General features: G+C 40.0%; 1 protein-coding gene across 2 annotated transcripts in view; it reads left to right on the top strand.

Annotated features, from left to right (window-relative positions):
- THADA (THADA armadillo repeat containing) overlaps nt 1–27,988 on the top strand; it is a 460,437-nt gene that overhangs the window by 13,958 nt on the left and 418,491 nt on the right. For both annotated transcript variants that reach the window (XM_069071596.1, XM_069071597.1), the window contains exons 8-16: nt 1,439–1,629; nt 2,529–2,623; nt 5,780–6,000; nt 8,124–8,809; nt 12,374–12,528; nt 16,649–16,804; nt 20,038–20,160; nt 22,185–22,308; nt 25,615–25,766. In XM_069071596.1, the coding sequence (XP_068927697.1) occupies nt 1,439–1,629; nt 2,529–2,623; nt 5,780–6,000; nt 8,124–8,809; nt 12,374–12,528; nt 16,649–16,804; nt 20,038–20,160; nt 22,185–22,308; nt 25,615–25,766 (1,903 nt within the window). The remainder of the gene's footprint in view (nt 1–1,438; nt 1,630–2,528; nt 2,624–5,779; nt 6,001–8,123; nt 8,810–12,373; nt 12,529–16,648; nt 16,805–20,037; nt 20,161–22,184; nt 22,309–25,614; nt 25,767–27,988) is intronic.

The following is a 27,988-nucleotide window of genomic DNA, read 5'->3' as shown; positions in this document are numbered from 1 at the left end:
GAGCTAAAACACTTTTTGCCAAAAGTCTCAGAGAGATGATGCTCAGGGATCTAGCATTTTGGTGCATGCTGATCATTCTGTCTCTCTGGGAAGATATAGCAACAACAACAATAAACATTTATATGGTGCTTACTATGTCCCAGGCCCTATGCTAATTGCTTTATAATTATTATCTCATTTGATCTTTACGTGATTATTTCTAGAGGGAATGGTAATAAATGTACCACTTGGTTTGTTTCCTAGTATTTTTTATTTGTAATGAAGTACAGATATTTAATTTGCAATAGATTTTACTTTTTATTGATGATGATGCAGCAAAAAGCACCTCTTTATGAGAAGTAAAATTATTGTAAATAATCTGGAAAAAATTCTGGAAGATTCATAATTGGTAGAACCCTTAGTCTGGCAGAAGTTATGACTTCTCTGGTACGGTAGGAAGTTCTCTTTGACCTATATTAGCTGACTAAAACATTGAAAAGCAGACATTTCATGGAGGACCAAAGCATTTGTAAATTATGGCAATGGGGCAATTATCCTGTTGTCTTTTTGCAGGGAAAAGTAGTTGGAGCTGCTAAGGAGATAAATAGCTGGAAGGCAATGAAGAAGTAGGGAGTTAGTCACACTGCTAAAAAATAAAGATGTCACTGGCCAATACACACACACACACACACACACACACACACACACACACACACACACAGAGTCCCTGCCCTCAAGGAGCTTACAATCAAATTCATGTTTAATACATACACAAACATATGTACATACATGCATATACATACATAGAGGAGTAGGGGGTGTGTGTGTATGTGTGTGTGTGTGTGATGCTGACTGGCTACAGCAGCCCTATTTACCTCCCCCTTTCCTCACTCTCTGTTCTGCATGTCATAGTTTTGTGAGATGACCTCCCTTTTCTTTTGCCTTTGAGTCTTCCCTTAATGTCAGTCAGTCAGTCAATCAACATTTATTAAGGTCCTGCTATGTGCCAGGCACTATACTAAAGGCTGGGGATACAAATAAAGACAAATAAAGGCAGTCCCTGCCCTAAAGGAGCTTACAATCTAATTCATATTTAATTTTAACTAGATTTTACCTGAATGAAAATAGAAAGGGCCATGCTGCCCACACAGTAGGATTGTCCTTGGACCCACATCCCCATGAAGATATTGTTGGTTACCTAAATACATAATTTTATTAGGTGTTTGTGAAAGAAGCAATGAATCTTTAATACATAGAGTAAGTAGAAAATAAACAAATCAGTGTATGGCTAATGATAATAGGAAATGTTTTATTTAGAGGAAATTGTCTTCCTATAGCCTTTTGGTAAAAAGGTAGGAATATTTTTCATCTTTTGAATGGACAAGTGTTTTTCTTACATTGTGGGGGATGGTAAAGCTTTAATTTGAATTTCCTTTTATGTTGTTGTCTTTGTCTTTAGAAAGTTTACTGGAAACCATATTGCTCAGACAGAGCTGATGCATGATTTGCTGACGGCCATTAGAGTCTCTGTGACATTAGTGCAGAAGGTACAAGAAATCTGTCAGGGAGATCTTTGGAAAATCCCCAGTTCACCAGTTTGGCAAAGCATGTGTGGCTTACTGAGCATTTTCTCCAAGTTCCTAAGGAATGGTAAGAACAGCAGTATTCAGAGGATAACTATAATTCTGTGCAAATCAGATTGCCTCTAATAGTTTGTTGAAATAGGCTGTTAAGGGGCAGGTAGATGGTGCAATGAGCACCAACCATGGAGTCAGGAGGCCCTGAGTTCAAATCCGGCCTCAGACACTTGATACTTACTAGCGGAGTGACCTTGGGCAAGTCACTTAACCCCAATTGCCCTGCCTCCCCCCCCCCCAAAGAAATAGGTTAACAAATTATTTTAAAGAGGGAAATCATGGTTCTTTGCCATATTTGCCATTTTCTTTCAAATGTAGCAGTTTAGTGGGGTTAGTTTGTAGGCATTGCAACATAATGGCTACAGAGCTAGCCTTGGAGTTGGGTGTAACCGGATTCTGGGCCCCCTCAGGCATATACTGGCTGTGTAACTCTGGGCTAGTCACTTAACCTCTCAATGCTCCAGACCAGAGGTGTCAAGCCCATGGCCCTTAGGCACCAGAAACCAGCAGAGTTTGGCCTGAACCAGGTTAAAGTGCAATTGGGAAATGTCTTACAAAATAAATAAAAATACAAGACACCATAGATAATGTTAATTTGTGGTTTTCTAAGTCAGTAAGCAGCTTGTAGGGCACCGCTGCTCTAGACAGCTCCCCAAGGCTATGAATGGCAGACAAGGTGCTGCTGCTTTCACAGAGACAGGTTCTTAATCAGGAAGTTTCCTCCACGAGTGAAATCATAGGTGCAATTCCTATTCCTCTTGCTGACACTCATCTAGGGCTTCAGCATTTACAGAATGCCTTACTCATATTATCTTGCTGTGTAATATGGGGGCAAAACTGATGGATTTTTAAGGAATTGTTCAAGAAGGCTAGTATGGTTTAATAAGTACTTTCTACTTTTCTGCCAAATAGATGACCTCTTACAGAATATTCAGAGTACATCTGGGTTAGCTATTATTCTTCTCATTAAGACTATGTGTGATACAACTGAAATCGTACCTGGTTTGGTGAGTTGATCTTTCTTCAAGCTGTATTAATTAAATATTGTTAAGTGTAATATAATTTTATTATTTTGCATATATATTATTTAAGATTTCATTTACTAAACCAAATTTCTTAAGTTCATTTACAAATTTAAGGATATATAGAATTAAGATTTCTTCTGCATAGTGGTAATTTATCTGTCTGTGCTAAATATTGAAGACTAACACACATAACCCAAGTTTCTTTTTAAGTGTGGGTTGTTTGGTTTTTTTTTCCTTTTTGGAGAGGCAGTTGGGGTTAAGTGACTTGCCCAAGGTCATACGGCTAGTAAGTGTTAAGTCTGAAGCTGGATTTGAACTCAGGTCCTCCTGACTCTAGAGCTGGTGCTCTATTCACAGCACCACCTAGCTGCCCCTTAAGTGTATTAAAGGCAATGCATATGTTACTGTGTTTTTGAAATAAGGCCTTTTATTTGCCTCCAAAATATTTTAGTGACTCTCTTAATGCAACATTTCCTTCCAAAGAAAATATTTGGATTCAAGATGATTTAACTGTTTCAGTGATATTTATAGGAAACATTTCATTTTGGATCTTATTTGGATACTTTTCTGTATCTGTGAGTCTGCTGATGTAGGTGTGTCATTTTCTGGTTATAAATCTCCCTGTTCTGCAAAATTCCTCATTGGTAATGTGTTGTAGACTACTCACATTGCCTTTGCTCCTCTCCATTTCCCTTTAGGTGATCTCTAACTGTAATCTTTCATAAACTTTGAATATTAATATTTTTTAAATGGCCCTTTGTCTTAGGGAGATGTTTGGGATCATTAAAAGCATTGTGCAGTTTCCCAAAGGTAATTTAGTCTACTCTTCTATTCAATTAAAGACTCAGTTCAAATCCTTCCACAGTGTCTTTATAACACATATGTATTGATGGTACATGGTGGATTTTATATCCAACTACATACTGCAGCCTAGTCAAAAGAAGAAAATACAGTGTCCCACTGTAATTGTTGTTTGTTTATAATTAAAAAAAAAAAAGAAAAGCATTTGATTTGGCAGAGTACAACATTCCCTTAAAGACCTTCCTCTAATTAGGTATCTTCTATACTTATCTTAAAATTATACAAGATTCTTTGAAATAAAAAGAAGACTTTATTTAAAGACCCTCTGATTATTAATATCACATGAGGCAAAAAAAACCAAGGGCATGTATGCTCTGCAGAGTATTTATCACTGAGATAGAAGATGTGCAGAACAGAGACCAGATGCATGAAGAGAGGCTCTTATTTGGTGAGGGCCCCAGATACTCCTGTTTGTAGATGTACTGATGATGTGCTGATGTTCTCAAGCCCTACAACATTGCAGAGCTTCTAAAATGAGACCTGTAATCACCCAAAAGAGTTTGGCTTACTTTAGTGTTTATGGTATTTTCCATGTAATACATTTTTAATACAAGTGGCATGGGATCAGAAGTGGGCTTGGAATCAGAAAAGTTTGGGTTCAGATCCTATTCTGATAATTCTTAGCAGTGTGCCCCTGAGCAAGTCACTTAACACCTATGTGCTTCAGTCACATAAGACTTATCTGTAAGTCATGGACGAGTTGTGAATTGAATTGTTGAACAGAGCTCCCACACTGGGAATTCCCTGCTGATGTTTCTAGTTGTTGCTATGGTACTGTTGGGATTCAAATATTTTTTGTTTTGTTAGAAAGCAGTCATTCAGAATTGTATAAATTCACATTAGAAAAAAATTAAATTTCATTTAATAGATTTCAATATATAATCAATTTCAACATATAATCGATTTCTATTTATAATTTCAATATATAATCTGCAGTTGAACAGATCTTTCATTCCTCATTGGATTCACATATATGATCATTTATCAGTTGTTACTATAATTTTAACTTGCAGCATTATTTCAGACTAGTAAGACATACTTTAGTCTGTGGCATTGTATAATCTATTTGAGGGCACTAAAAGGACTTGTGTGATAATTTTTAAAATATCATTTAGATAAATTTAATAAAATTATTTTTTATTTTATTTTTAAAATTTGTTTATTTATTTTTAGTTTTCAACATTCACTTCTGTAAGATTTTGAGTTCTAATTTTTTCCCCCTCCCCAAGATGGCTTGCTATCTGATATAGGATATATACACATTCTTATTAAACATATTTTCACATTAGTCATGTTGTAAAGAATTAAACCAATGGGAGAAACCATGAGAAAGAAGAAGCAAAAAAGAGAGCAAATAGTATGCTTTGATCTGCATTCAGATTCTATAGTTCTTTTTCTGGATGTGGATAACATTTTCCATCATCACTCTTTTGGAGTTGTCTTAAGTCCTTGCATTGCTGAGAAGAGTTAAGTCTATCAAAGTTAGTCCAATGTTGCTGTTAGTGTGTACAATGTTCTCCTGGTTCTGCTCACTTCACTCAGCATGAGTTCATGTAAGTCTTTTCAGGTTTTTTCTGAAGTTATCATTTCTTATGGAACGATAGTATTTCATTACATTCATATACCACAGCTTGTTCAGCCATTCCCCAATTAATGGGCATCCCCTCAATTTCCTTCAAATTATTTTAAAATTTCATGTAAGCTGTGTATTTGCAGAGTGAAGTGGAGAGCTAAATAGTCATCCTTCTAATCTTTTAACTATACATCTAAATCAATCAGACCCCTAAATCAATCAACAGACATTTTGTCAGGTGCCTACCGCTTTTTCTCCTTAGTGAGGCTGTTTCTTTGTCTGCGTTATGTGGATAGGCATCTTGATTCTTAATTTGTGTTTGCCTGTGTGCCAGCTATTATTTCAAGGATCATTTTTTGTTAGTTCTCATAAGTTGAATGAAAATTCAGAATTGTTTCTTTCTTATAGTTTCCACAGAGCATTTGTTATATACCCACCAGCAGATGGCACTGTGCTGACATGTATTTGAAAACCATCATGGTCCCTGCCCTCTAGAAGCTTAACATTTGAGAAAGGAAAAACCCTGAACAGTTGTCTTTACTGCAACTACTACTAATGTATATTCTACCATATTCTTTATTGGTTGTTTTTAGGCAAAAATTTCAGGTCAAATATAATTCGGACCTACTGTTTTGGTGACTTTTTTTTGGAAAGAATCTTTTGGTGACTTGTGTGTTAATTTAATTTGATTTGATTTTTTCCAGGTGAACCACTTGATTCTTCATTCAGTGGGAAGTTCCAGGGAGCCGGAGTGGTTTATGAACAGCTGTGGAAGCCTGTGTGTGGAGGACATCCCTGGGCCAGCCCTCCTCTTCCTCTGTCAAGGAGCTTTGGCTATGCTAGACTGGAAGAATGGGAGCATGGGCCAGAATGGAGAGAAACTCCTTTTGGATATTGCCAATGTTTTGTTCAGCCTGAGTTTGCAGTGAGTTCAGTTTTTGCTCTGTACCATCTTTGGTTGTAAGAATGGCTTTGGTCATGATTGGAAGTAGTTAGAAAATGAAAGCTGAGCAAACGGATTTGCTAATGTCTTTAGATGTCTGTGTAAGGATTGTTATAGTATGAAATTAAGGCAAATGGGAACATTTGATGTGTGTTTTTGGTGGCTCAGATACTCAAGTGGAGCTGCTGTTTCATTGTTGGGAGTGTTCCCACCAGTGATGCAGGTACCACCCGTCCATGTGACTCTGCTCCATGTCTTCTCGTACGTTACCACAGAGGGTCTCTGGGTCTCCCCAGCCTTCTAAGATCCTTTCTTACCTTCTCCTGATGTGGGATATTGTACTGCCCTTGTCAACGTGGCTATCCTTCTTTTTCAATCACGTGTTTCTTTGATGACATCCTTTGCTCCATTTCTTCTTGAGAGTTCCTAATTTGTTATACCTGGCAGCCTATTCCCACCTGCCATGTGCATGTGCCTCTCTCCTTGTCCCCGAGTGATAATCATTTTTCATTCTTCAGTGACTGTAAATTTACATGACTTGTAGGTATATGATAGCGTCAGCAGACTATTGGTATTAAAAAGATGGACCCTTGTTTCTGGTAGAAGTTTGAGATAATTAAAGGAGATTTGCAGTTTTATGAAGGCAATCTAGTCCATTCTTACTTTCTTGTTTAATTTGGGGCCCAACTTATCCATTTCAGTATCCAGTCAGTTGCGAAGAGTGGACTCCCCTCACGCCTTTGAGAGTCAAGGATCATGAGGGTCTCTGATTAAAATATCTAAAATAATTTAAACAGTTAGAACTTACTTCTTATGTTTTTGTTTTTGTTTTAAAGCAGTTGGGGTTAAGTAACTTGCCCAAGGTTACATGGCTAGTTTTTTTGCATGGGTGTTAAATATTTGAGGCTGGAACCGATCCCGGGTCCTCCCGACTCCGGGGCCAGTGCTCTTACTCACTGCGCCACCTAGCCACCCCGCATCTTATGTTTTTAACTGTAAAATTATATTTTCTGTTTCCATATTTAGAATTTCATATAATCTTTTGTTTTTAATGAGGAAATCTTGGCAACACAATTCACAGGGCTCTTTCATTTCCAGGCTTTGTTACCTTTTAGGTGGAAAGTGGTGGCATGCTTAAAATGGCACACTAAAGATTCAGTCTTTCAACTGTTGTAGAGATGAAATATGAAAATGTGACGTTCCATTACTTTTTTTATTAATGAAAATTTTTTTATTATTATTTTTGAATTATTATATAAAAGAAACAAAAGCATATAACAAACTTATATTTTGGAACTTAGATACAGAGTTAGAAAGAAAAAAAGTATGTCGTGTGCATAGCAGAACATATGAGAGGATTCAAAATATGTACCAATAAATTATCATTTCAAGAAAGCTTATAATAATACTTATGTTGAGAATTGTCCATCTTTCTTTGCTTCCTTGTGAGTTGTTTTTTTTTTTTTGTTCTCTGCTGTGCACTTTACTTATTTTTAACTTTATCTTCTAGTTCTGTTTTAGAAGTTTCCTTTTGGGAGCATGTGATTATCCTCCAGAACAAATTGTAGATTTTTATATCAGAAAGAATATTTAAAATTATTACAAATTAACTTCCAAAGTAGGGAAGCTAGGTGGTGCACTGAGTAGAGCACTGGGCTTAGAATCAGGAATCTTATTGGAATCTGAGTTTAAATCTGACCTTAGACACTTACTAGCTGTGTGACCCTGGGCAAGTTACTTAATCCTGTTTTGCCTCAGTTTCCTCATCTGTCAGATGAGCTGGAGAAAGGGAATGGCAAACCACCCCAGTATCTCTGCCAAGAAAACCCCAAACGAGGTCATGAAGAGTCAGACATGCCTGAAGCAACTAAACAACAAATAAAATTTTAAAAGGGATGAAAGTTTTATGTATTAAAAAAGGAAATTTCTTTGGGACTCATTTAGATTATTTTTCCCATGTACCATTCATAATAATTTTGTATTCAGTTTCGCTGTATTTTTTTCTTTGATAGTTTATCATTCTAAATTATCATAAAAGTCATAATAGAAATCTGAGGTTATTTAGCAGAGAACTTTTATCATTAATGTGACTCGTTTTTCTTTAGGCTCAAGGAATCCAGCTCAGAAATGTTTCTGTCTAGAATTTTGGTGATTTGGACCGAGTCAGCCTTGGATAGCTTTGAATCAAGTTCTTGGAGTCTGAAGAGCAGTCTGAATGGGAATTCCGACACAGTTGGGAGACTTCTGGAGTACGTCTATACCCACTGGGAACATCCCTTGGATGCTGTGAGACACCAAACAAAAACAGTCTTCAGAAATCTCCTCCAGATACACCAGTGCACTCTGGAAGGGTCTGACTGTGTCTCTGATCCTTTCTTCTCGGGACTTATCGAGAGCCTCTTGAGGTTGGAATGGCACGTTAAGGGAAAATACACCTGCCTCAGCTGCCTGGTAGACTGTGTAGGGATTGAAAGTATTTTAGCAGTGAATAAAACGATCCCTTCTCAGATCCTGGAGGTGATGGGTGATCATTCGCTGGCCTCTCATGCCAGTGACCTCCTAGAAACTATGTTTAAGAATCACAAGAATCGTCTGAGATACCAGTCTCTTGATAGCCCTTGGATTGATCAGTGGCATGAGACATGGGTTTCACCTCTCCTTCTCATACTGCGTGAAGGGAGCCTGGAACAAACAGCTTATGTAATTGATTATTATTTGCCAAAGTTATTGAAATGCAGTCCTGAAAGCCTCAGTTACATGGTAAAGATTCTTCAGACTTCTACTAACACAGGTAAGAAAATCTGCTTTTTGTAGTTTGTTGCTCTCTGAAAGAAAGCTCACTTATAAATGAGGGGGTATGGGCAGAAAGGAAGTAAGCATTTAGTAAGCCTAGTATGTGCCAGACACCGTGCTATGGACTTTACAAGTATTATTTCATTCAATCCTCACAACTGCCCTGGGACGTAGATACTGTTATTATCCTCATTGTACAATAGAGGAAACTGAGGCAGACAGAGGTTAAGTGACTTGCCCAGGGTCACACAGCTAGCATGTGACTGAGGCCATAGACCCTGAAATCTACTTAAAGGCTGCTTCAAGTAAATATCAGCAATACCTTATTTAACTATATCATCAGGGAGGGAGTAGTTCACATAAATCAAATTTTCAGATAACTAGTTTCTTCTCTTTCTCAAATGCGTAAGATAATTCTCTACCTTCTTAAGCAGAGTATATTGAGCATAATTTAATCAGGTCTTTCTGCATCCCTTTAAGAATACTTAGCATTTCACTGTATCATTGTGTTTGCACATAATTGTTTGTATGCTGTCTGCCCCATGTTAGAGCTTCAGCCTTGATGATTTCAGGCCCAGTGTTCTCTCTGCTTCTCCTTCTAAGCAGCCCATAAACAGACCTAACACCCTGTAAAACAGACATGGCCCAGAAAGCATGGTAATCTATGTCTTTTGGGTTACAGAGGCAAACAGGAGGCGAGCAAATAGCTTTTCACATCTCAGCTCCCGAGCACGTTATGGTATTTCTAATTTACATTGATGTTGCTGTTCAGTCATGTCTGACTCTGTGTGGCCTCATCTAGGGTTTTCTTGGCAGAGATGTTGGAGTGGTTTGCCATTTCCTTTCTAGCACAATTTATAGATGAGGAAACTGAGGCAAACAGGGTTAAGTGACTTTCCCAGGGTCATGCAGCTAGTCCGTCTCTGAGGCCGGATTTGAACTCAGGAAGAAGAGTCATCTTGGCTATAGGTCTGGTGCTCTCTCCGCTGCACCACCTGGTTGCTCCAGTTTATATAAGTATTAGGGCAGTATTCTATATGTTTTAGAAAGAGAAGAAACTAAACAGTTATCTGAAAAATTTACTTACATGAACTACTTCCTCCCCGATGATTCTGGTAAATGAAGCATTGCTGATATTTATTTGTAGCTGCCTGTTTAGGAGATTTCATGTAGGTTTATGGACAAAAGAAATTATTTTTCTCTTTTTGGGTGGGCTTCAGAAGTTATTAGGGTTAGTTTGTAATGCTGTCCTGAGATGTACAGAGGGACTGAGACCTTCCCTGGCCTTCCTGTAAACGGCAGCTGTCCAGCCTGTTACAGTGTCCCAAGAAATAACTAGATCTTTTGAGTAGAAGGCCCTGGCTTCTGTTAGATGAAAGCCTTACAAAGTGTAGATCTGATCTCTTTTCTGCTTCCTACCCCAAGGAGATTGCAAGTCCTGACTCTCCTTTCACCCGCTTTCATGTGTTTACCCGGCCCCTCAGCCACTGTTTTTGTAGATATTTACATTTGACGTCATTGGGCCACTTCAGGCCCAAACTACCCCTTGCTGATTATCTTCTGACTTACTGCTCTCAGTTTTTCAACTACTTTTTGATTGCTGATAGTAAAACTGATCATGTTCCTCCCTCTTTGATCCTGTAATCCACTATTTGGGATAGATGCCCCAAAGAACAATTAAAAAAGAAAAAAAAGGTCTCTGCAAAGCAAAATGAAAAACCCTCTGAATGCTCAAGGGCTAGGGAGTAACTGAGCAAACTGATGCCCCAGCAATGGCGTGCCGTAGCGCTGATAAGAATAACAGACATGAAAAGAGTGATGAAATAACACTAAGTGAGAAAGCCCAGCTTAAAGAAGAGCCTGTGCACTGAGGGCCACTAACATTTTTTAAACTTACTGATACATATATGTGATTATACAAAGAAATGAGCATTGGATTTGTATCAGAGGACCCAAGTTCAAATACCTACTCTTCTGCTTGTTAAGTATTGTGACCTTGGGTAAGTCCCTTAACTTCCTGAAGTCACCAAGTGCAATTGTATTGATTTGAAGTGGTTGACAAGGTGGCTAGATTTTAGGTAAGGCTAGTCTCTAGGATTTGCATTTTTTTTGGTCTGGGATAGGGGGGAGGGGGTGGCATGCCTTAACGTTTCTTCATGTGTAAAATGAAGCGGGCAGTGGAGAGAGTAGCTTTGGGGTCAGGACTTGGATTTGAATCCTTGCTCTTCCTCTTCACTTCTTTTGTGATCTTGGACACATCAGGTAAGCTCCCTGGTCGTCAGTGTCCTTATCTGGAAAGTCAGGGCCTTGGAGTAGGTCATAGTAGATGACCATAAGATCTGAAGTTGCAAGGGGCCTCAGTGGCCTTCAAGTTGCACCTTCATACTTTAAAATGAGGAAACTGAAGACAGGGGTGGGGAACTAATTGACTTGTCCAAGGTCATGCAGGTTGTTGGCATTGGAGGTGGATTTTTAACACAGGTACTTTGACTTCAGAATTAATTCTCTTCTGTACCATGCTGACTCCATGAATTCTTTCTTTCATTATTTTTTTGATAAAATTTTTAATTAACTTAGATACAAAATGAGAAAAGAAAAAAAAAACCATTGCCATGTACATAGAGAGGATTAAATATAAAACTCCATGATTTCTAACATTCTCTCCTGTGCTAAATCACCTTTCCAGTGCTAATTCTTTATGATCTGTGATTCACAAGGTCCTTTTTAGTTCCAAGTTCTATGATCTTTTGACTTTGAGGAAATTTCTTATACTTATTCTCAGTGTCATTTTCAGCAAGTTTTTTTGTGTAAAGCTAAATAAGTTCATAATAAAAATATTTCAAAATAAATGAAGTAGAGACAGAAGCCTTATTCCAAGGGAATGAAGAGAAAGGAGGTAGCAGCAATGGTAGACAGCTCTCTTGAGAAGTTTGGCCATGATGGGAGGAAAGGAATGGGATGGCAAGACAAGAGGGCAACGTTTTTAGGATAGGGAAGACCTGAGCAAATTTGAAGGCAGAAGGAAATGAGCCAAGGAGAAAGAAGGGTTGAAGGATGCCAAAGAGAGAGGGGGTGATTGATGGAATGAGGTCACTGGTGGTTAGGGGGTTAAGCAAGGACCTCCAGGAGGAAATGGAGCAGAGGAGGACAAGATGGGTGAAGCCATCAAGAGGCTTTGAGGCATACAGGAGCAGACACAAGGAGCCCACGGAAGGGTAGTGGCAATCTTCTCAGTAAATTAGGAGACTCTCATTGACTGAGAGCAAGATTGGAAGGAGAAGTGGGATACAGATAACAGCAAGATTTTGAGGTGTGGACCGTAGAGGGAACTAACATTAGATAACATTCATCTTTTTAGTTAAGTTATTCTTGTTAGAAAATGTGATTTATTTCTTTATGCTACTGAGTTAGTCTGTTTACCTATATATGGTTGGAAAAATGGGCAGTGTGATTATTTTAAATGGCCGATGTCATTTCACGACGCAGTAATGCCGGTGTGCCAGTGTTAACTTGTTTGTATTGTGCTATCTGAGGTTACAGCTTTTCTCCCTCTTGTCCTTAGGGTCCTGCCACAGCAGAGGCTCCCTGGGAGCCCTGATGGCCTGTCTGAGGACAGCTAGGGCTCATGGATATCTGCAGTCTTCATCTCACGTTACATGGAGTAGCCTCGTATCCAGTGCAAAAATAAAACAAGGTTTAGTTCATCAGCATTGCCAGGTAAGTAAATAAAACCAGTGGGGTTATCGAAGTTATAAACTGTCCCTCCATTTATTTCATTGGTAACTTGTGGAGAGACTTGTGCTACTGTAGTCCCTGTCGTGGGCCAGGAATGGGATACCAGTTGTCCACTACCTGGAGTTCTTTGCCCCCTTCTCCTTCTGTTGTTCACTCACAACTTTGGTTCAGTCCCACCATCCGTCTGCCTTCTCTTCTCCTGGGCTGTTGAACGCTGCTAGGGGGGCTCTAAAATTGTCCTGACTAGGCCCATTACAAATTCAAGTGATCAGACCTCTGTGGAGCCCTCACTGATACAAGACAGGCCTTTTTGTTACCCTTGGACTAGCTGTCTTATCACATTCCCAAACCCTCCCTTCTCGAGCCCCCCAGCTTCTGCCCTCTCTTGGTGGATGACTCTGCCTCCCCGTATCCTGAGAAGATTGAATCTATAGTTCAGTGAGCTCCCTCAGTTCATGCCTCAGAATATCTCTGTGTCTTTACCCATCCTCTGCCTGTTCTCCAGTCTCAGCCAAGTCAAGCCTTTCACTTTGTCTTAGATCCTGTCCCTTCCTTTCTCCTCCTCCCCCTTCAGCCTTCCCCTCCCAGCCACTTCTTCTGTATCTTCCTTTTTGCTGGCTGCTTCTTACTGTCTACACACACCATCAAGGTCTCTCCTTCCTTAAAACAAACAAATGAACAACCACAGCCCTTTCCCTTTATACTGCCCTCCCCTCAGCTTATCTTTTCACAGCTCTCTTTCCTTTCATTGCCAGACTCCTAGAAAGAATAGAGGTACATTCAGTATCTCCCTTTCCTCCCTTTCAGTTCAGGTGTAGACTCCTGGCTTACAGCCTTTGGATTCAAAATGTAATTGGGACATGTTTAAACAAAAGAAACAGAAATACAATGCAACATAGATAATGCCAGTTTGTGGTTTTCTAAGTCAGTATGCTGCCTGCAGGAATCCATTTCTATTTGAGCTTGATAGCACTGGTGCAGGGTTCACGTTCCTCTCTAATGAAACAGTCTGGTCATGGGACACATAAGTGTCAAAAGTCAGGGGGACCTAAGTTCAAATCTGGCCTGAGACACTGGGTCTCGGGCCAGCCATATGACCCTGGGCAAGTCACTTAATCCTGATTTCCTCTTGGTAAAACAACAACAACAAAAAACAGCTGTTTGGTCACCAGTGACCTTTTAATTGCTAAACCTATTAACCTTGATAGCTTTTTCTTAGTGTTGGTCCCCCTTGAACCTTTTGTCACATTTCCTGTGGGTGACTACTCCCTCTTCTTGAATACTTTCTTCCTTTTGTTTCCGTGGCTTTGCCCTTTCTTGACTCTTTTCTTACCTGATTGACTTTATTTTTTAGGTTTTCTTCTTGGTTCATTATTCTTTTCATCCACACCTAGTGTGGGTATTTCTCAAGGGTTATCCCAGACCTTTTTTCCTTCTCACTCTAATATCTTTAATTTTGGCCATTTTATCCATTCTGAAGCTTCAGTGGTTGCTTCTGTACAGATGATAATGTCAAATCAATTCAAATTTCAAAACCCCACAAAGATTTATTAGGAGACTGCTGTGTGCCAGGCACTATGCTAAGCTAAAGAAAGGCAAAAAAAACAGTCCTGTCCTCAAGGAGCCGATAATCTAAAGGGAGAGACCGTGTGTAGACAACTATCAGACAAGATCTGCTCAGGGTCAGTTGGAAATGGACTAGAGGAAGGCCCTAGCTTTTAGGCGGAGCCAAGAAGCAAAGCAAACAGGATGAGGAGGGAGAGAATATCAGGCATAGGAGACAGACAAGGCACAGGGTTGGAAGATGAAGCGTCAGCAAGGAGGCCAGTGTCACTGGGTCATTGGAAGTCAAGGGTAAGAAGACTGGAAAGGTTGGCAGTGTCCGAGTATGAAGTCAAACAAATGATTTCATATTTGGTCCTTGAGGTAGTAGGGAGCCTCTGGAGTTTGTGTCAGGAGGATGGCCTGGAGTGGGCAGAGACTTGAGGCAGACCCACCAGCAGGCAACTGCACCAGTCCAGCTGGGAGGTGAGGAGGTGGCAGGCTCCGAAGAGAGAAGAGGGAGCATAGGAGATACATTACAAAGGCAAAATCGACAGAGCATTGTGACATATGGGGTGAGGGAGTGAGGAGTGGAGGGTGGCTCCTGGGTTATCAGCCTGGGGGACTCCAGTCCTGCAGCTCCAGGTGACTAGTGGTCATCTTCACCAGTACATCCCATCACACCTCTACTCAGCACGTCCAGACCAGAATTTTTCCCCTCATAAACCTTCCCTCCTTCCAACTTCCCTGATTCTGTTCATGATGCCACCATCTGCAAATATCTGAACCGAATGTCAGAACCTCAGAGCCCTCCCTGGCTTTGCTCTTTGTTACCTGTCTTCACCACCACCTCACCCCAACCAGACAGTTGTGTCCCTATGACATCTCTTGCATCTTTCCCCTTCTCTTCACTCATACCACCCCCACTGTAGTTCAGGCCCTCATTACCTCTCACTATAATAGCCTCCTAACTTGTCTCCCTGCCTCCAGTATTTCTCCTTTACAATCTGCTTTCATATAGTTACTTAAACAGTGTTCCTATTACTTCTGACCAGGTCATGCCTCTGCTAAAAATCCGAAAAATAAAAGGCCTTCCTTCAGGATAACATGGAGCTCTTAGCCTAGCACTCAAGGTCCTCTCTCAGCTGATTCTGACCTTCCTTTGCAGTTTTGTTTCCTACACTCCTTTTCATCCACTCTGTGTTCCAGCCAAACTGAACTACAAGCCATTTCCCATGACTTTTCTACAAGCGCTGTCCCATACCTGACATGCCCTCCCTCTTTCCCTCGGCCTCTTGGAATCCTCCCCTCCATCTAGCTTCAGGCCAGGTGCCACCTTGTCGAGTCTTCCCTGATTTCCTACATCTGAGAATGTTCTCTCCTCAGCTTTTCCTAAAGTGCTTTGGATCCCTCCTCTGCGCTAGGCACACCGTACCTTTATATTTTACTTAGTTGTGTAGAGGTTGCATCCTCTAAGTAGATCATAAGCTCCTAGAGGTAGGGACTGGTATTTTTCCTCTTTGTACCCACAGAACCTAGCACAGTGCTGTATGCATCGTAGCCGCTTAATAAATAGTTATCGAATTGGAGTAGATTTGAAGACAGTCCCTATCTTAAATTAACTTCCAATTTATTTAGGAAGCTAAGACAAACATACGTGAAACAACTAGGGAACAAATGATAAGACAATCTACGTTCAAGCACATAGGAATAAACAGAAACAGTGTAAGTGCTGGAAGAACAACCATAAGACAGTGGTCAGGACAGAGTCAGTTAGGGAGTGATTCTTGGAGAAAGTGAGTCCTGACCCAGACTCTGGAAGATGGAGCTTAGAGGGTAATGCTGGCTGTTTGATTATTTTAAGCACAGAAATATGAATGAGTAATAAATATTAAAGGGAGGGGATAGTGTTTGTAGGGGACAGTGGACAGGACCGGTAATAAATAGTAATGAATGATAAGATAGTATAGATAATTGGAGGGACTGAGTAAGAAAGGGTAAAATCACAGCATGGATTGAAAGCCACATTAATAAAGAACCTTTATGCGTGGCATCGACATTCTATAAACAGTGTTTGAGGAAGACTGATCTGTTTTCTGTTGGCATGATGGACCGGAGTAAGGAGAGCCAAGAAACTGAGGACTAGCTGGTAATCCAGGTGTGGAGCAAGGAACACTTGGGAAATAGAAGTCCTAAAGAAGGGATGCCTCAGAGATGCCACAAAGGAAGAGTGGTCAGGGCTCAATGAGGTTTTATATGTGCCCAGTGGAACATGCACGACTATCGATTATAGTCTTTTATGCTCTTTTATTTTGCCTGTTGTGTGTTTTGGGGAGATTCAGTTGTAGGTACACAGGGCTTCTGGCTGATATGTTGAAACAATCAATAAAGAGGAGTCAGGGGAAGAAAATACCAAAAAATCATCTCCACATGCCAATGGCACGGCTCCCTCAGGTTAGGGCTTATGTGGTCGCTTCAGTGTTTTAAGAAAGTTTTCTGTCCTGCTGGATCTCATCAGAAATTTAAATGTTTTTTTTTCCTCTTGTTTTTACTCTCTTAGGTTCGCATCGATGCTTTAGGTTTGCTCTGTGAAAGTCACCGAAGCACTGAAATCATCTCTGTGGAAGAGATGCAGCTGGTTCAGTTCTTCATTCTGTACAACCTGAATAATCAGTCTCCTGGCATGAGACAGCAGACCTGTTCTCTCCTGCAAAAGGTGACCTTGAAGTACATTTATTAACCTCCCACCTAAGGTGCCAGGCACTTAACTTAAATCACTGTGGTGCTTTTCCTCACAGAGAGTGTTACTGGTATTTTGTCAGTGGAAGGGTAGAGTAGGGATAAGTCATAAGGTCACCTTCTCTGGGTACCTTTTGAATCAGGGAGGCTTAGGTATAGTCTAGGCTGGAGTAGAACACTTGAAGTTCCTTTTCAGGCCTCTTTATTAGAGACCTGACATTTTTATTTGACAATATTATTGCATGATATGGTCTTCAAGATTAAAATTAAAAGTAGAAAATGTCATCATTATTTACTAGCAGATTTGCTTTCAGAGATTTTATTGATATCACTCCCTCTTCTGCATACTTCTTTGTTGAGTTTTCAGGAATAGTTGGGTTGATTTTTACAAATCTGAGCACCTACCAGGGTTGTTATGAGGATCAAATGAGATAGTATTTGTAAAAAACATTTACCATAGTACCTGCTACATAGCAGGTGTTATAGTAAAGCTTATTCTCTTTCTTCCCTTCTGCATAAACCCTTTTGTTTTTATGATTTTTTAAAAATTTTCTTTTAAAAAAAATTCTTTCATTCATTTATTTACTTTTAGTTTACAGCATTCAGGTAAACAATCCCTTGAGTTCCCCTTCCCTCTCCTCCTCCCTCCCACCATGGCAGCATGGTATAGATACCTTCACATTAAACATTAGTCAAGTTGTAAAGAAGAATTTTTTATGCTCATTTTTGCCCCTGAAGAGTACAAAGTATTTTGTGGAGCTATCATCATTGGATATTTTATTTTGTCCCATTTGTGGCGTCGAGGGTAGACTGGTGTCATAAACATCAATTTAGAGAAGAGTGAAACTTAATTCCCTGAGAATACTGACATAAAGATTAGGAGAACTTTAAGTGGGTATCTGTTTGCAGGTTTTCAACATTATGTATATTTATATGTATTTTATTAAATGTATTATATATTTTATATACATACACATAGATAAAAATCTGTAAATATACATGTCTTTATATTTACACACAGACCTGAAAGGCACATAGTGTTTTCCAGACTTTTTTTAAGTGTACATCAGTCCACACAAATGAGATCACACAACCATATTGGTAAAACATTTTTGACCATGAACCTCATATATGTGTATATATACTTATTCATAATTTGTGTATGTGTACTACTATAGTAATAACTATGGGCATTATAAAACTTATGCAAAAAACAGACATTTTTGGAAAAGGTGAGATAAAGTAGAAATTATAATTGACCCTGGAGCCACTATAATAGGGAGCCACTGGAATTTTTTGAGTGAGGGCAGTGACATGGACAGACCTGAACCTTTGGGACATTCTTTTGACAGCCTTATAAGGAAAGATTAGGGAAGAAATACTCTTGAGGTGGGCAGTAATCCATACAAGAAGCAATAAGGGTCTGACTAGAGTGGTGGTTGTGAGGAGAGAGAAAGACAGAGATTTGAGAGCTCCAGTGGATGTAGAAATGCCAAGATTTGGCAACTCTTTGGGTGTGTGGAGTGAGGGAGAGTGAAGAGGAAAGGATAGCAGCCAGGATGGTCGCCTGGGAGGATAGCGGGGCCCCCAGCAGAGGTCACAAGTTTGGAACAAGGGCCTACGGGGGGTAGTGGAGGGAAAGGGAAGCTCGCAGAGGACACAAGCACTAATCATACAGAAGTAAAATGATTGGCCAGAGGTCACACACCAACAAGTGGAACCAGATTTAAATTCAAGTCTTCCTTCCTTCGTTCAGTAAACATTTATCAAGTGCTTACTGTGTGCGAAGTTACTACTAATCACCCAGAGGCAGTGGATAGGGTGCTAGGCCTGGATTCAGGAAGACCTTAGCATAGTGCCTGGCATATAGAAGACACTGGATAAATGTTTATCGAATGAATGAGTAAATGAATGAGTGAAGAAGACCTAACTTAATCTAGCTCCACTTGCTAGGTGCATGACCTTTGGCAAGTCACTTTACTTCTGTTTGCCTCAGTTTCTTCATCTGTAAAATGGGGGTAATAGCAGGTCCTACCTCTCAAGATTGTTGTGAGGATCAGGTGAGATGATATTTGTGAAGTGCTTCTAGTACAGTGCCTGGCATACAGTAGATGCTATATTAATGCTACTGTTGTTACTAAGGGCTTTACAAATATCCTCTGTATTCCAAGGGAGTGGTAATGTAATTACAGCCCATCCGTGTCTGCTCATCCTGCGCTCATCACTTTCCCACTGAAAAATATCGAGTATGGGGAGACTACTTACTGGTCACTGTCCCAGAATTCGGAGCCCTCTCCTGAGGGGTGCTTTTTGGAGCCATGAAGTAGTAGGGAAGTGGGTTTGGGGGAGGGAATTGTGCCCATGCAGCTCTTGTGGCTATCTGAATCTGAGTAGGTTATAACTGCCCCGAGGGGTCTGGGCCCAGTACATAGTGCCAAAAGGTCACAGAGGGGAGAGGGATGGTTGAGGGGCTGCTGTAGTTATGTTAGAGACAAGCCCATAGACTGGCTATGGGGGGAGGAGGGTGGGAGGCTATCCAGCTTCCCACCTTCCTGTGGGTTGAACTTAGACTCCTTCACGATCAAACCAGAGCCCCCTGGGTTTATTTTTATATTTATATAAAGCCCCAGCTTTATAGAGAGAGACACACACAGACAGCATGGGCTAGAGGTTAAAGAGCTGACCTCAGAATCAGGAAAACCTGGGCTCTGGTACTGCTTATATGACATAATGTCCATGTGACCTTAGGTGAATCCCTTAACCTCTCAGTGTCTGGGGCAACTCTGTAAGACTCTAAGATACTGAACAATTGCTGGTCTACATTGGTATGAGGAGTTTCCTCAGTAGGAGGGCTTTCCTCTGGTGAACTTGCAGGTCCAGAAAATACATACAGATATGTACACACACTCACATGTATAATCACAAATACCTTCACACATGCATGCACACTTACATCCCATATATACATGTATACACATACATGCATATGTATGTATACACACTCACATACATACACGCATTTGCACACTTACACATGCATATACACATTTATATTGCTGCAGTTAGTAAGATGTTCCATAAAAGAAACACAGTTTAAAAGGGTTCTGGAGTCATTGTATTTTTCATACTTAGTAAGTTTTTACTTATGTCCTGACATTTGTGCTTTTATATCCTTCCTGCATTTAATTTTGATTCTTTTTTCCCCCAAAGTTGTTCAGCAGGATACAGGAAAGTTCTCAGGTACTTTATAAATTGGAGCAAAGTAAATCCCAGCAAGATTCTATGGACGATTTGACCGAGAAGAATCCTTCTGAGACTTTACAGCAATATCAGGTGGGTGATAGATTTCTGGAAAATCAGAATAAAAAAAATACAAGCAAAAAATAGAAATGAGGTATTAAAGGGAAGCAAATGGAAGTCTCTTGGAAGCTGGTGGTTTTCTGTGCTTTTTTATTTCCCCTTCCCTCTACTCCACTTCTAGCTTTCTAAAAAAAGTTCTTTGTAAACCTTAAAGTGTTAAAAATGTCTTAATGTGACTTGTCCTGATGATGGTGACCTTTGAAGAGGCCTTAAAGACCATCTTTTCCATGTCCCTCTTTTTAGAGATGAAATAACTCCCAGAAAAGCACAAGGACTCGCACAAATAAATGTACATAGCAAACAGCAGAGTTGGAATTTGAACTCAAGGTTTCTGGATCCAGACCCCACCATCTTTTGTAGTACTTCAAGGCCACTGGGTTTGGATACTAGCAGCTAAAGGCTTAGAACGCTGACTAGTGGAAAGATTAAACATGGTTCCAGAGGACCCATGTAGTGGCTTTATGACTTTGAGCAAGTCACTTTAATTTGGGGTTAGTGTCAAAAAAAAATAAAACGCTAGATTTTGTGTTTAGGAGATTTAAGTTCAAATTCTGACTCTGATCTGTTCTATGGTCATGGTGCCAAGAGAATCCTAGGCTTCCAGCTATCTAGAGGAAGAAGGCCAGAAACACTGGACAGGAAGAAATTGATCCTTTTTGGGAAGATGATAATATGCCTGTTTCTCTTTTAGCCCTCTGTGATAAAAGGGAAAAAACAATGGTAGTACTCACCTCACAGTGCCCTTGTACACTTTAAAAACCTTAAAGAACTGTATCACTGCCATTATTACTACATGAATATCACTATATATTATCAATGCACAAATATAAAATATGCATTATAACAATAAAATCTAAAAATCATAATTACTGCTGTTGTTAAGTTTCAAAAATAGCCTTAAATTGCTTTATTGTTTTGTTAACATTATGTATTTCAGAAAGTAGCTTCTAAATTCCACATAGACTTTTTTTTTGGGCAAGGATGCTAAAGTATATGAGCTGTAGACTTTTTTTTTAATCCCAAAGGAGTGGTATTTTAATTGGCTTAGAAAGACTCTTAGCTTTTCTTTTCCTGTTTGTAGACAAGGTTGATGAGCCCATTTCAGACAGACACATTAGTGAAGGGATTGATTTCCACACACTCACCATCAGTATGGAGGCAGATTTTCAACAGCATTTCATCCTGTAGACAGAGTTCAGTGCTAGGTACAAGGGAACATGCATAGATAATTAAGACACAGTTCTTGTCCTCATAGAGATTATACTCTCATGCTGGGGTAGGGGTTCTCTCTGTACAGATATGCAGTAACTCTCAGCACTTAAAAAGAATAATAAACTGTGAATGAAAGAGTTGGACTCCCCTCTAGCTCTAAATCTTGATTAAAGCCCTGAAGTTATGACCCTGTAATCCTAAGAATGTGAGGTAGGGAGGAAGTGCTCTGTGAGTTTTGGGTCAGAAAAGATTATTTCCTTGTAGTGGATCTGACATGAAGAGGTAGCTTTTGTAGGGTCTTGGAGGATGGGTGAGATTTTAAAAAGTGAAGCTGGGGCAAGGCATCCCAGGCCTAGGGGATGACATGAGCTAGGACGTAGAGGTAGAAAAGTAATGCACATCCACTTAGGATGGAAGCATGTCTTCAGTGTGGTGTGGGACAGAGGAAGAGGTAGGGAGGTCATTCCTTTCTTGTCACCTTTGCTATGAGATGACGTTCCTTTTCTATTGTATTATGTCTTATATATAAGTAGTTATTTGCCTATTTTCTTCCCCCAAAGAAAGTTAGCTCCTTGAGGGGAGGGCCTCTCTATGTGTCCCCAGGGCTTAAGGGCACAGTACCTGGCCCATAGGAGGTAATTTATAAATTTTTTTGACTGACTACTTTACTGTTAAAAATCTCCTTCGTTTAGAAACGCTCTTCCAAATACTTCTCTGAAGATACTAATTTTCATCTCTTTTGAGTTAGCTCTTCTGTCTGTAGTAACTTTTGTTGTTCGTTTTAGGATTTCATGTCATCCATATGCAACAGTCTTTTCAGAGCTCTCTTTCCTGGCTCTTCCCACTCAACCAAGTTTTCAGCTTTAACCATTTTAGGCTCAATAGCTGAATTGTTTCCTGATCCAGAAGGTAAGTTTTCATTATAATTTGGGGGAAAAAATTCTTTTTTCTTATGAAGACAGATTATGTTCCCCAAAAGTCAGTCTGCTTTTTTTTGGTTCTAATTCATGGGGGGGGGGGGTTTTGTTTTTGTTTTTTGTTTTTGTTTGGCTAAACAAGGGAGGTTTTGACAAGCTAGAATAGATCTTGTTTAGATAACAATTAGATTTCCCAACTGGGGAAATAAAAACCCAGCTGTTTAAAGTGGTTATTACTGGTCAACCGGTAACTGTGGTTTTCACAAACTAAGCTGACTTTAAGACAGGATCACCCACAACCATTTTCCCCAGATAGTATCAATCTGTTCTTTTAAAAAAAATCATAAAAGAGTAATTGTTCTTTCTGCCTCATAGAACATCCCTAGCAAGGCTTTGTGGCTGAAATGTGATTCTTTTGTTTGCTCTTTGTCCCATAAGCCTTTGGTGGTACAAAAACTCGCTTCTTGCAGAGTCACAGAGGTCATACCTCACACAGGTTACAGAAAGTCAGTGTCAGAGTATCATTTCCAGGTACTCTGGTTTTAAACATTTTTTTTTCTTTTTTTTTTTTCTTCCTGTGGGAGATGAACATTTGACTTTTCTTTTTGAGTCATTTTTTTTCCATTTGATGTAAGATACTATGTTTATGTATATACAGAGTTTCTTTTGTGTAGGAGCCTGGTGAGTGATTTGCTTTTTTGTTTCTTGGTTTTGGGTTCTGCTGGCGTTGGCACAAACTTGAGAGGAATGTCCCTCACTTAGTACCACTCTGCCAGAACCAGCTTACAGCCTACTAGAGGGCACTCAGTTTAGATAGTAACAAAGGTGGTCCCTGTGTTTGTATTCATCTTAAATACGAATCTGCCTTGCCTTAAGGAAGGACAAAAAGACAGCAGCTGGGGGAACTGGGAAATTCATATTCAAATTCAATATAATCCAAATTCAAATCCATATTTGTGTAAGATAACAGTGCTTGAGTTGAATTTTGATGGGAACCAGTGATTCTGTGATTGTTACATTGACATTTAGTAATAGCAGTCTCAATTTTTTATAAGAAATAAGAGAGTTGAATATATTTGAATGCTTCAGTCCTCATTCCTTCTCTTGATTAAGTGAAATATAATTAGATAAAGCAGGAGTCCTTTATCTTTTTGTGTTATGGACCCTTTAGCAGTATGGTAAAGCTTATGGACACCTCATAAAGATTATTTTTAAATACATAAGATAAAATGCATTGGATTACATTGGAAATCAAAGGAAAATGAAAATAAAGATGTAATTGTTTTCATAGGGACCCAAGGTTAAGAACCTCTGGGATGAGTGGCCCAGTCTACTATAGTAATTGTGGTTATTAGACAACTGAACGAAAGTGTAATGGGAAGTATCTACTCTCACCATATCAGCCTACCACCATATGTGTTGTTATTGCATAAATTGTTCTTCCAACCCTCACATTTTACAGGTGAGGAAACTGAGGGCAGAGAAATTAGGTAAGCTGTTCATTGCTATCCAGCTAGCAGGTGACAGGTTCAAACCCAAGTCTTCTGACTCTAGGGCTAGGCTTCTTCTGCTCTTCCATACAGACTTCTCTGGTTCAGAGGATAGAAATACCTTCTAGCCACAGTGTCCAGGTTGGGCTTTGTGTGCAGAGTTGGTGCAGGTGCAGAATTTGGAGAGGTGAAGAGGGATTTGGAGCCACAGCATAGGCAAAGGCAGGGATTTGGAAATGTACAAAGCCTATTTAGAGGGCACCAGACTGGAATGGGAGGTTTGTGTCAGAATGGGAAGTCCAACTAGAATGGTAGATTGGTTACTTATGACAACCAAATACCTGTTGTAATGAAGGGTATTTTCTCTCTCATATATTTAATGTGGTTTTTATTCATTAAATCCAACAAACATTTATTAAGCACCTACTTTATACAGAGTACTGTGCAAAGTGCTAGAGATGCAAATGCAGAAATAAAACAGTCCCTGCCTATATTCTCTTGGGAATAATATCCAACTTTACACGATTCTAGATAAAGATGGTAGTACCAATGGATCATGGTGTAGGCCCAACTTTGCTACTGTCATCAGATATTTATTAAATAAACTCTCTGTTTTGATACTTGGGATAACAGAAAGGTTGAGGACATTGTTCCTGTCTTTGAGAAGCCCATAATTTAGATGGGAAGACAAAACATTAAAACAGATAGGCAGCAATTTAAGGTAGCTTAGAGAACAAGCGCTCTAGGAAGTGAGAGGAGAGAGGAAGCGACCACTGAGCTTATTGTGTGTGAGGCTGCCATGCTTGATGCTTTGGATATAAAGATTTATATAAGCTAGAACCTACTCTCAGGGAGTTTACAGGCTGACATAAAACAGACTGTATGTCAGTAGGCAGCTAGGTGACTTTGTAGAAGGAGCAAGGGACTTGGAGTCAGGAAGAACTCAATTTGAATCCTGCTTTGGGTACCTATTAACTAGATGCATGACCTGGGCAAGTCATCTCAGTTTCATCATCTGTAAAATGGAGATGATAATAGCCTCTATCTCTCAGGGTTGGTGTGGTAATCAAATGAGATAGTGTGTGTACAGAGCTTTGCAAACCTTAAAGCTTTCCATAAATGCCAGCTATTATTATAGCTTTTCATAAAGGGATGACTGAGAGAAGTGCAAATGCTATGAGGATTTTTCAGCATTTGGGGGACAGGAAGAAATCACAGGGTAAGGGAAGGCTGCACGGGGAAAGGTCCTGGGTTAGGCTTTGAAATAAGAGAGGGATTTCAGCAGACAGAAGCAGAGGCTCTACAATCCATTCCCAGCATGTGGGACAGCGCGGGCAAAGGGACAGATGTGGGAGGAAGCAAGATGGAGACGGAACAGAGTGACCCAGTTTGACTTGAGCATGGCATAGATTTGATAAAATTTCCAGGAAGGAGTTCAGAAGCCCATGACCGTGAGGGGGGAATACGCTGGGGGCCTGAAGGAGAGAAGTCATGGAACAGTGATTAAAGGGAATGTGGTCAAGTCACTACGAGATGAAAGCTGGTGTGGCTGTGAAGCAGTCATTTATTTAAGCAAATGTGTTAGTACTAAAGGTGACTATCAATGTATTTTATGACACCAAAAGTGTTATATAAGAAGGAGAAAGGAGAGAAAGCACATTTATTCTGTTGAGGTATGCGTTTGTGGTTAAGAGATGGTGTTTGATCTTTTGTTTTTATTTCTTGCAAATCTTAACAAATAATTGTAAAGGTCCTTTCACTTTTATTGACTTTTGAAAAATATGTGCTTATTTTTGTTTTTAAATTAGGTAAAACCCAAGCAGTGTTTCAACTGAGTCATGAGATTGATTTTGCCCAAGTAGAAACAATAATGGAATGTTTTTCAAGCACTTTTGAGGAAGTGAAAACTTTAGCATTTGATCTTTTGATGAAGTTGCCAAAAACCGTGGTACATATTCAGGTATTTGGAGGTTTTATTTTTTCCCACTCATGTAAATGTGTGTTCATTTAGGAGCAACTTATAATTTTTGTATGTCTACAGCTGGAAGCATCTTGGAAATGGCTCAGTCCAATATCCTCATATCACAGATGAAGACATCAAGGCCTAGAGAAACTGAGTCACTTGACCAGGGTTATGTAGGTACCAAGTTTCTAAATCAGGATTTGAACTAAGGTCCTCAGACTCTAGAAAGATAGAAAGATTTGAAGCAGGAAGAAACTTTAAACACCATTTAATCCATCCCTTTCCTTTTTTCAGAGGAAGAGAAAGAGGACAAGAAAAGGGAAATAACTTGGCCAAGGTGATATATGTACTATGTATCTAAATGAGGATTTGAATCCAGGTCCTCAGACTTTAAAACCAATACTTTTTTGCTGCCCTGCAGAAAATCCAGTTTGTGGATTATCTAGGCCCTCTGTTTCTCCTCTTCCTGTGTCTTTTGAACATTTCACTTATCACTAATAGATCTATTGGAATGTAGGTAGAGAGTAAGAGGAAGTTAGGAAGCAGAAAAAAGCCTTGCTTCTTATGATCCACTTGAATGAAGCTTTGTTGGGTGGGGGAAGTAGCCGTAATTATTGGCCAAAAGGAGCTCCTAGCATTTTCTGACCATTTTATTTACTTCAACTATTTCCTTCCTTGAAGGAAGATGTATTTAAGAGTTAGTTGTAAAAATGCGAGGTCATTTTGTCTGAGTCCCCAACACACTATCAGCAATATTTAAGTAACCATCAGGGCCTCTTCTTTAGTAGATTGAAAAGCTGAATTTTGTGATGAGGTAAGTGACATGTCAGTGGCCCCCAAACCAGTAACAATTAAAACAGAGAATGAAACTCATTCTATTTGAACTTTACTCTAACCCAGCTCTTAAACCCACACACCCTTCCCTTACCCTCACATGTTGCAACCACTTCTCTGAATTGGGTATGGGAGCTTAATTAAGGCTTACTGCTATAAATACTGAAGTTGTAGTATGGGGATTTCTGTAATGAGCTGGGTATTTTGAGAACTCCCCAGGTTTAAGCAGTACAGCTTTGCCTCTGGGCAGATATTTTGGGGCTCTTGCTGGAAGATGTTTCTGGAAGCTAGCAAAATAGCAAAACTGGGGGTTTGCTGTGGCCTTTCTATTTTCAGCTCTACATAGGTGTGATGGCAGCTCCTGGGGCTGTCTTTGAGCTGTGGTCTGGCCCCCAAAGCAGTCAGCTTCTATTTTTAGTTGTTCAGGCCCTAAGAATTAGGTGGATGCTATGGTAGGACACATCAGGGAAATGATGGATGAAGAAATGCAGAAGCATTTGCTAAGTACTTACTGTGTGCCAACCAGTATTGGTTGTGGTGCCGTATGGTGGGGATACTAAGCCAGCCCCTGTTTGCACAGTCTGATGGGGGAGTGGCGCGTGGAGAGGGCCTCAAGTCCTTAGTGTGCAGCAGCAAAAGCTGTATCATCACTGCATCATCTTCAGTGTCGTTTCCACTGATAAAATCTTAACCCACTCTGCAGTGCCAGGGACTTTGGAGTGGTGGGAGGTCTCTCTTCTGGCTTCCCTGGTGCATTGCTAGACTGCAGAGCATCTTCAGAGCTGGTGTCTTCGCCAAGGGACTCATTGAGGAACAATTTACTGAGTGTCTCCTGTGTCTGAAACACTGAGAGGTTTCCTCTTGCCCTGCCCTCACTCTTGTTTGCCCATTTGTGTAGTTTTTCTAGTGAGACAGTGAACCAGATTCTCCATGTCCAGGGTTGTTTGGGTTGGGTGTAGTCCTGCAGTTCTCCTGGGATGAAGACTCCTTGAGACTGTTGTATTGTTTTTAAACCTCTCCTCTTACTCTTGTTTTATGCCATTTACACACATCATTACCTGCAAACCTTCTTCTCTCTCTCCATCCTCACTCTCTTTCCTCCTTTCTTTCTCTTTTTTTCCCTCTCCCTGTTCCTTTCTCTCTTCCTCTCTCCCTCCTTCCCTCCCTTTCCCTTCCTCTTTCCCTCCTCTCTCTTTTCCCCTCTCCCTTCCTTTTTCCTTCCTCTCTCTCTCTCACATACACACACATACTCTATCTCCTTTCTTTTACTCTCTCCTTTCTCTTTCTCTTCTTTCTCACTCCTTTCTCTTTCTCCCTCTCTCCTTTCTCTCTCTCTCTCACACACATACTCTCCTTTCTCTCTCTCTTCCTCTCTTTTCTCTCTC

This window comes from Petaurus breviceps, unplaced genomic scaffold (assembly GCF_028583685.1).
Source record: "Petaurus breviceps papuanus isolate PSGF00001 unplaced genomic scaffold, PetGlider_PUasm1.0 90842, whole genome shotgun sequence".
NCBI classification, from domain to species: Eukaryota; Metazoa; Chordata; class Mammalia; order Diprotodontia; family Petauridae; genus Petaurus; species Petaurus breviceps.
Note: the sequence above shows the minus strand (reverse complement) of the source record. Positions and strands in the feature narration are given on the sequence as shown.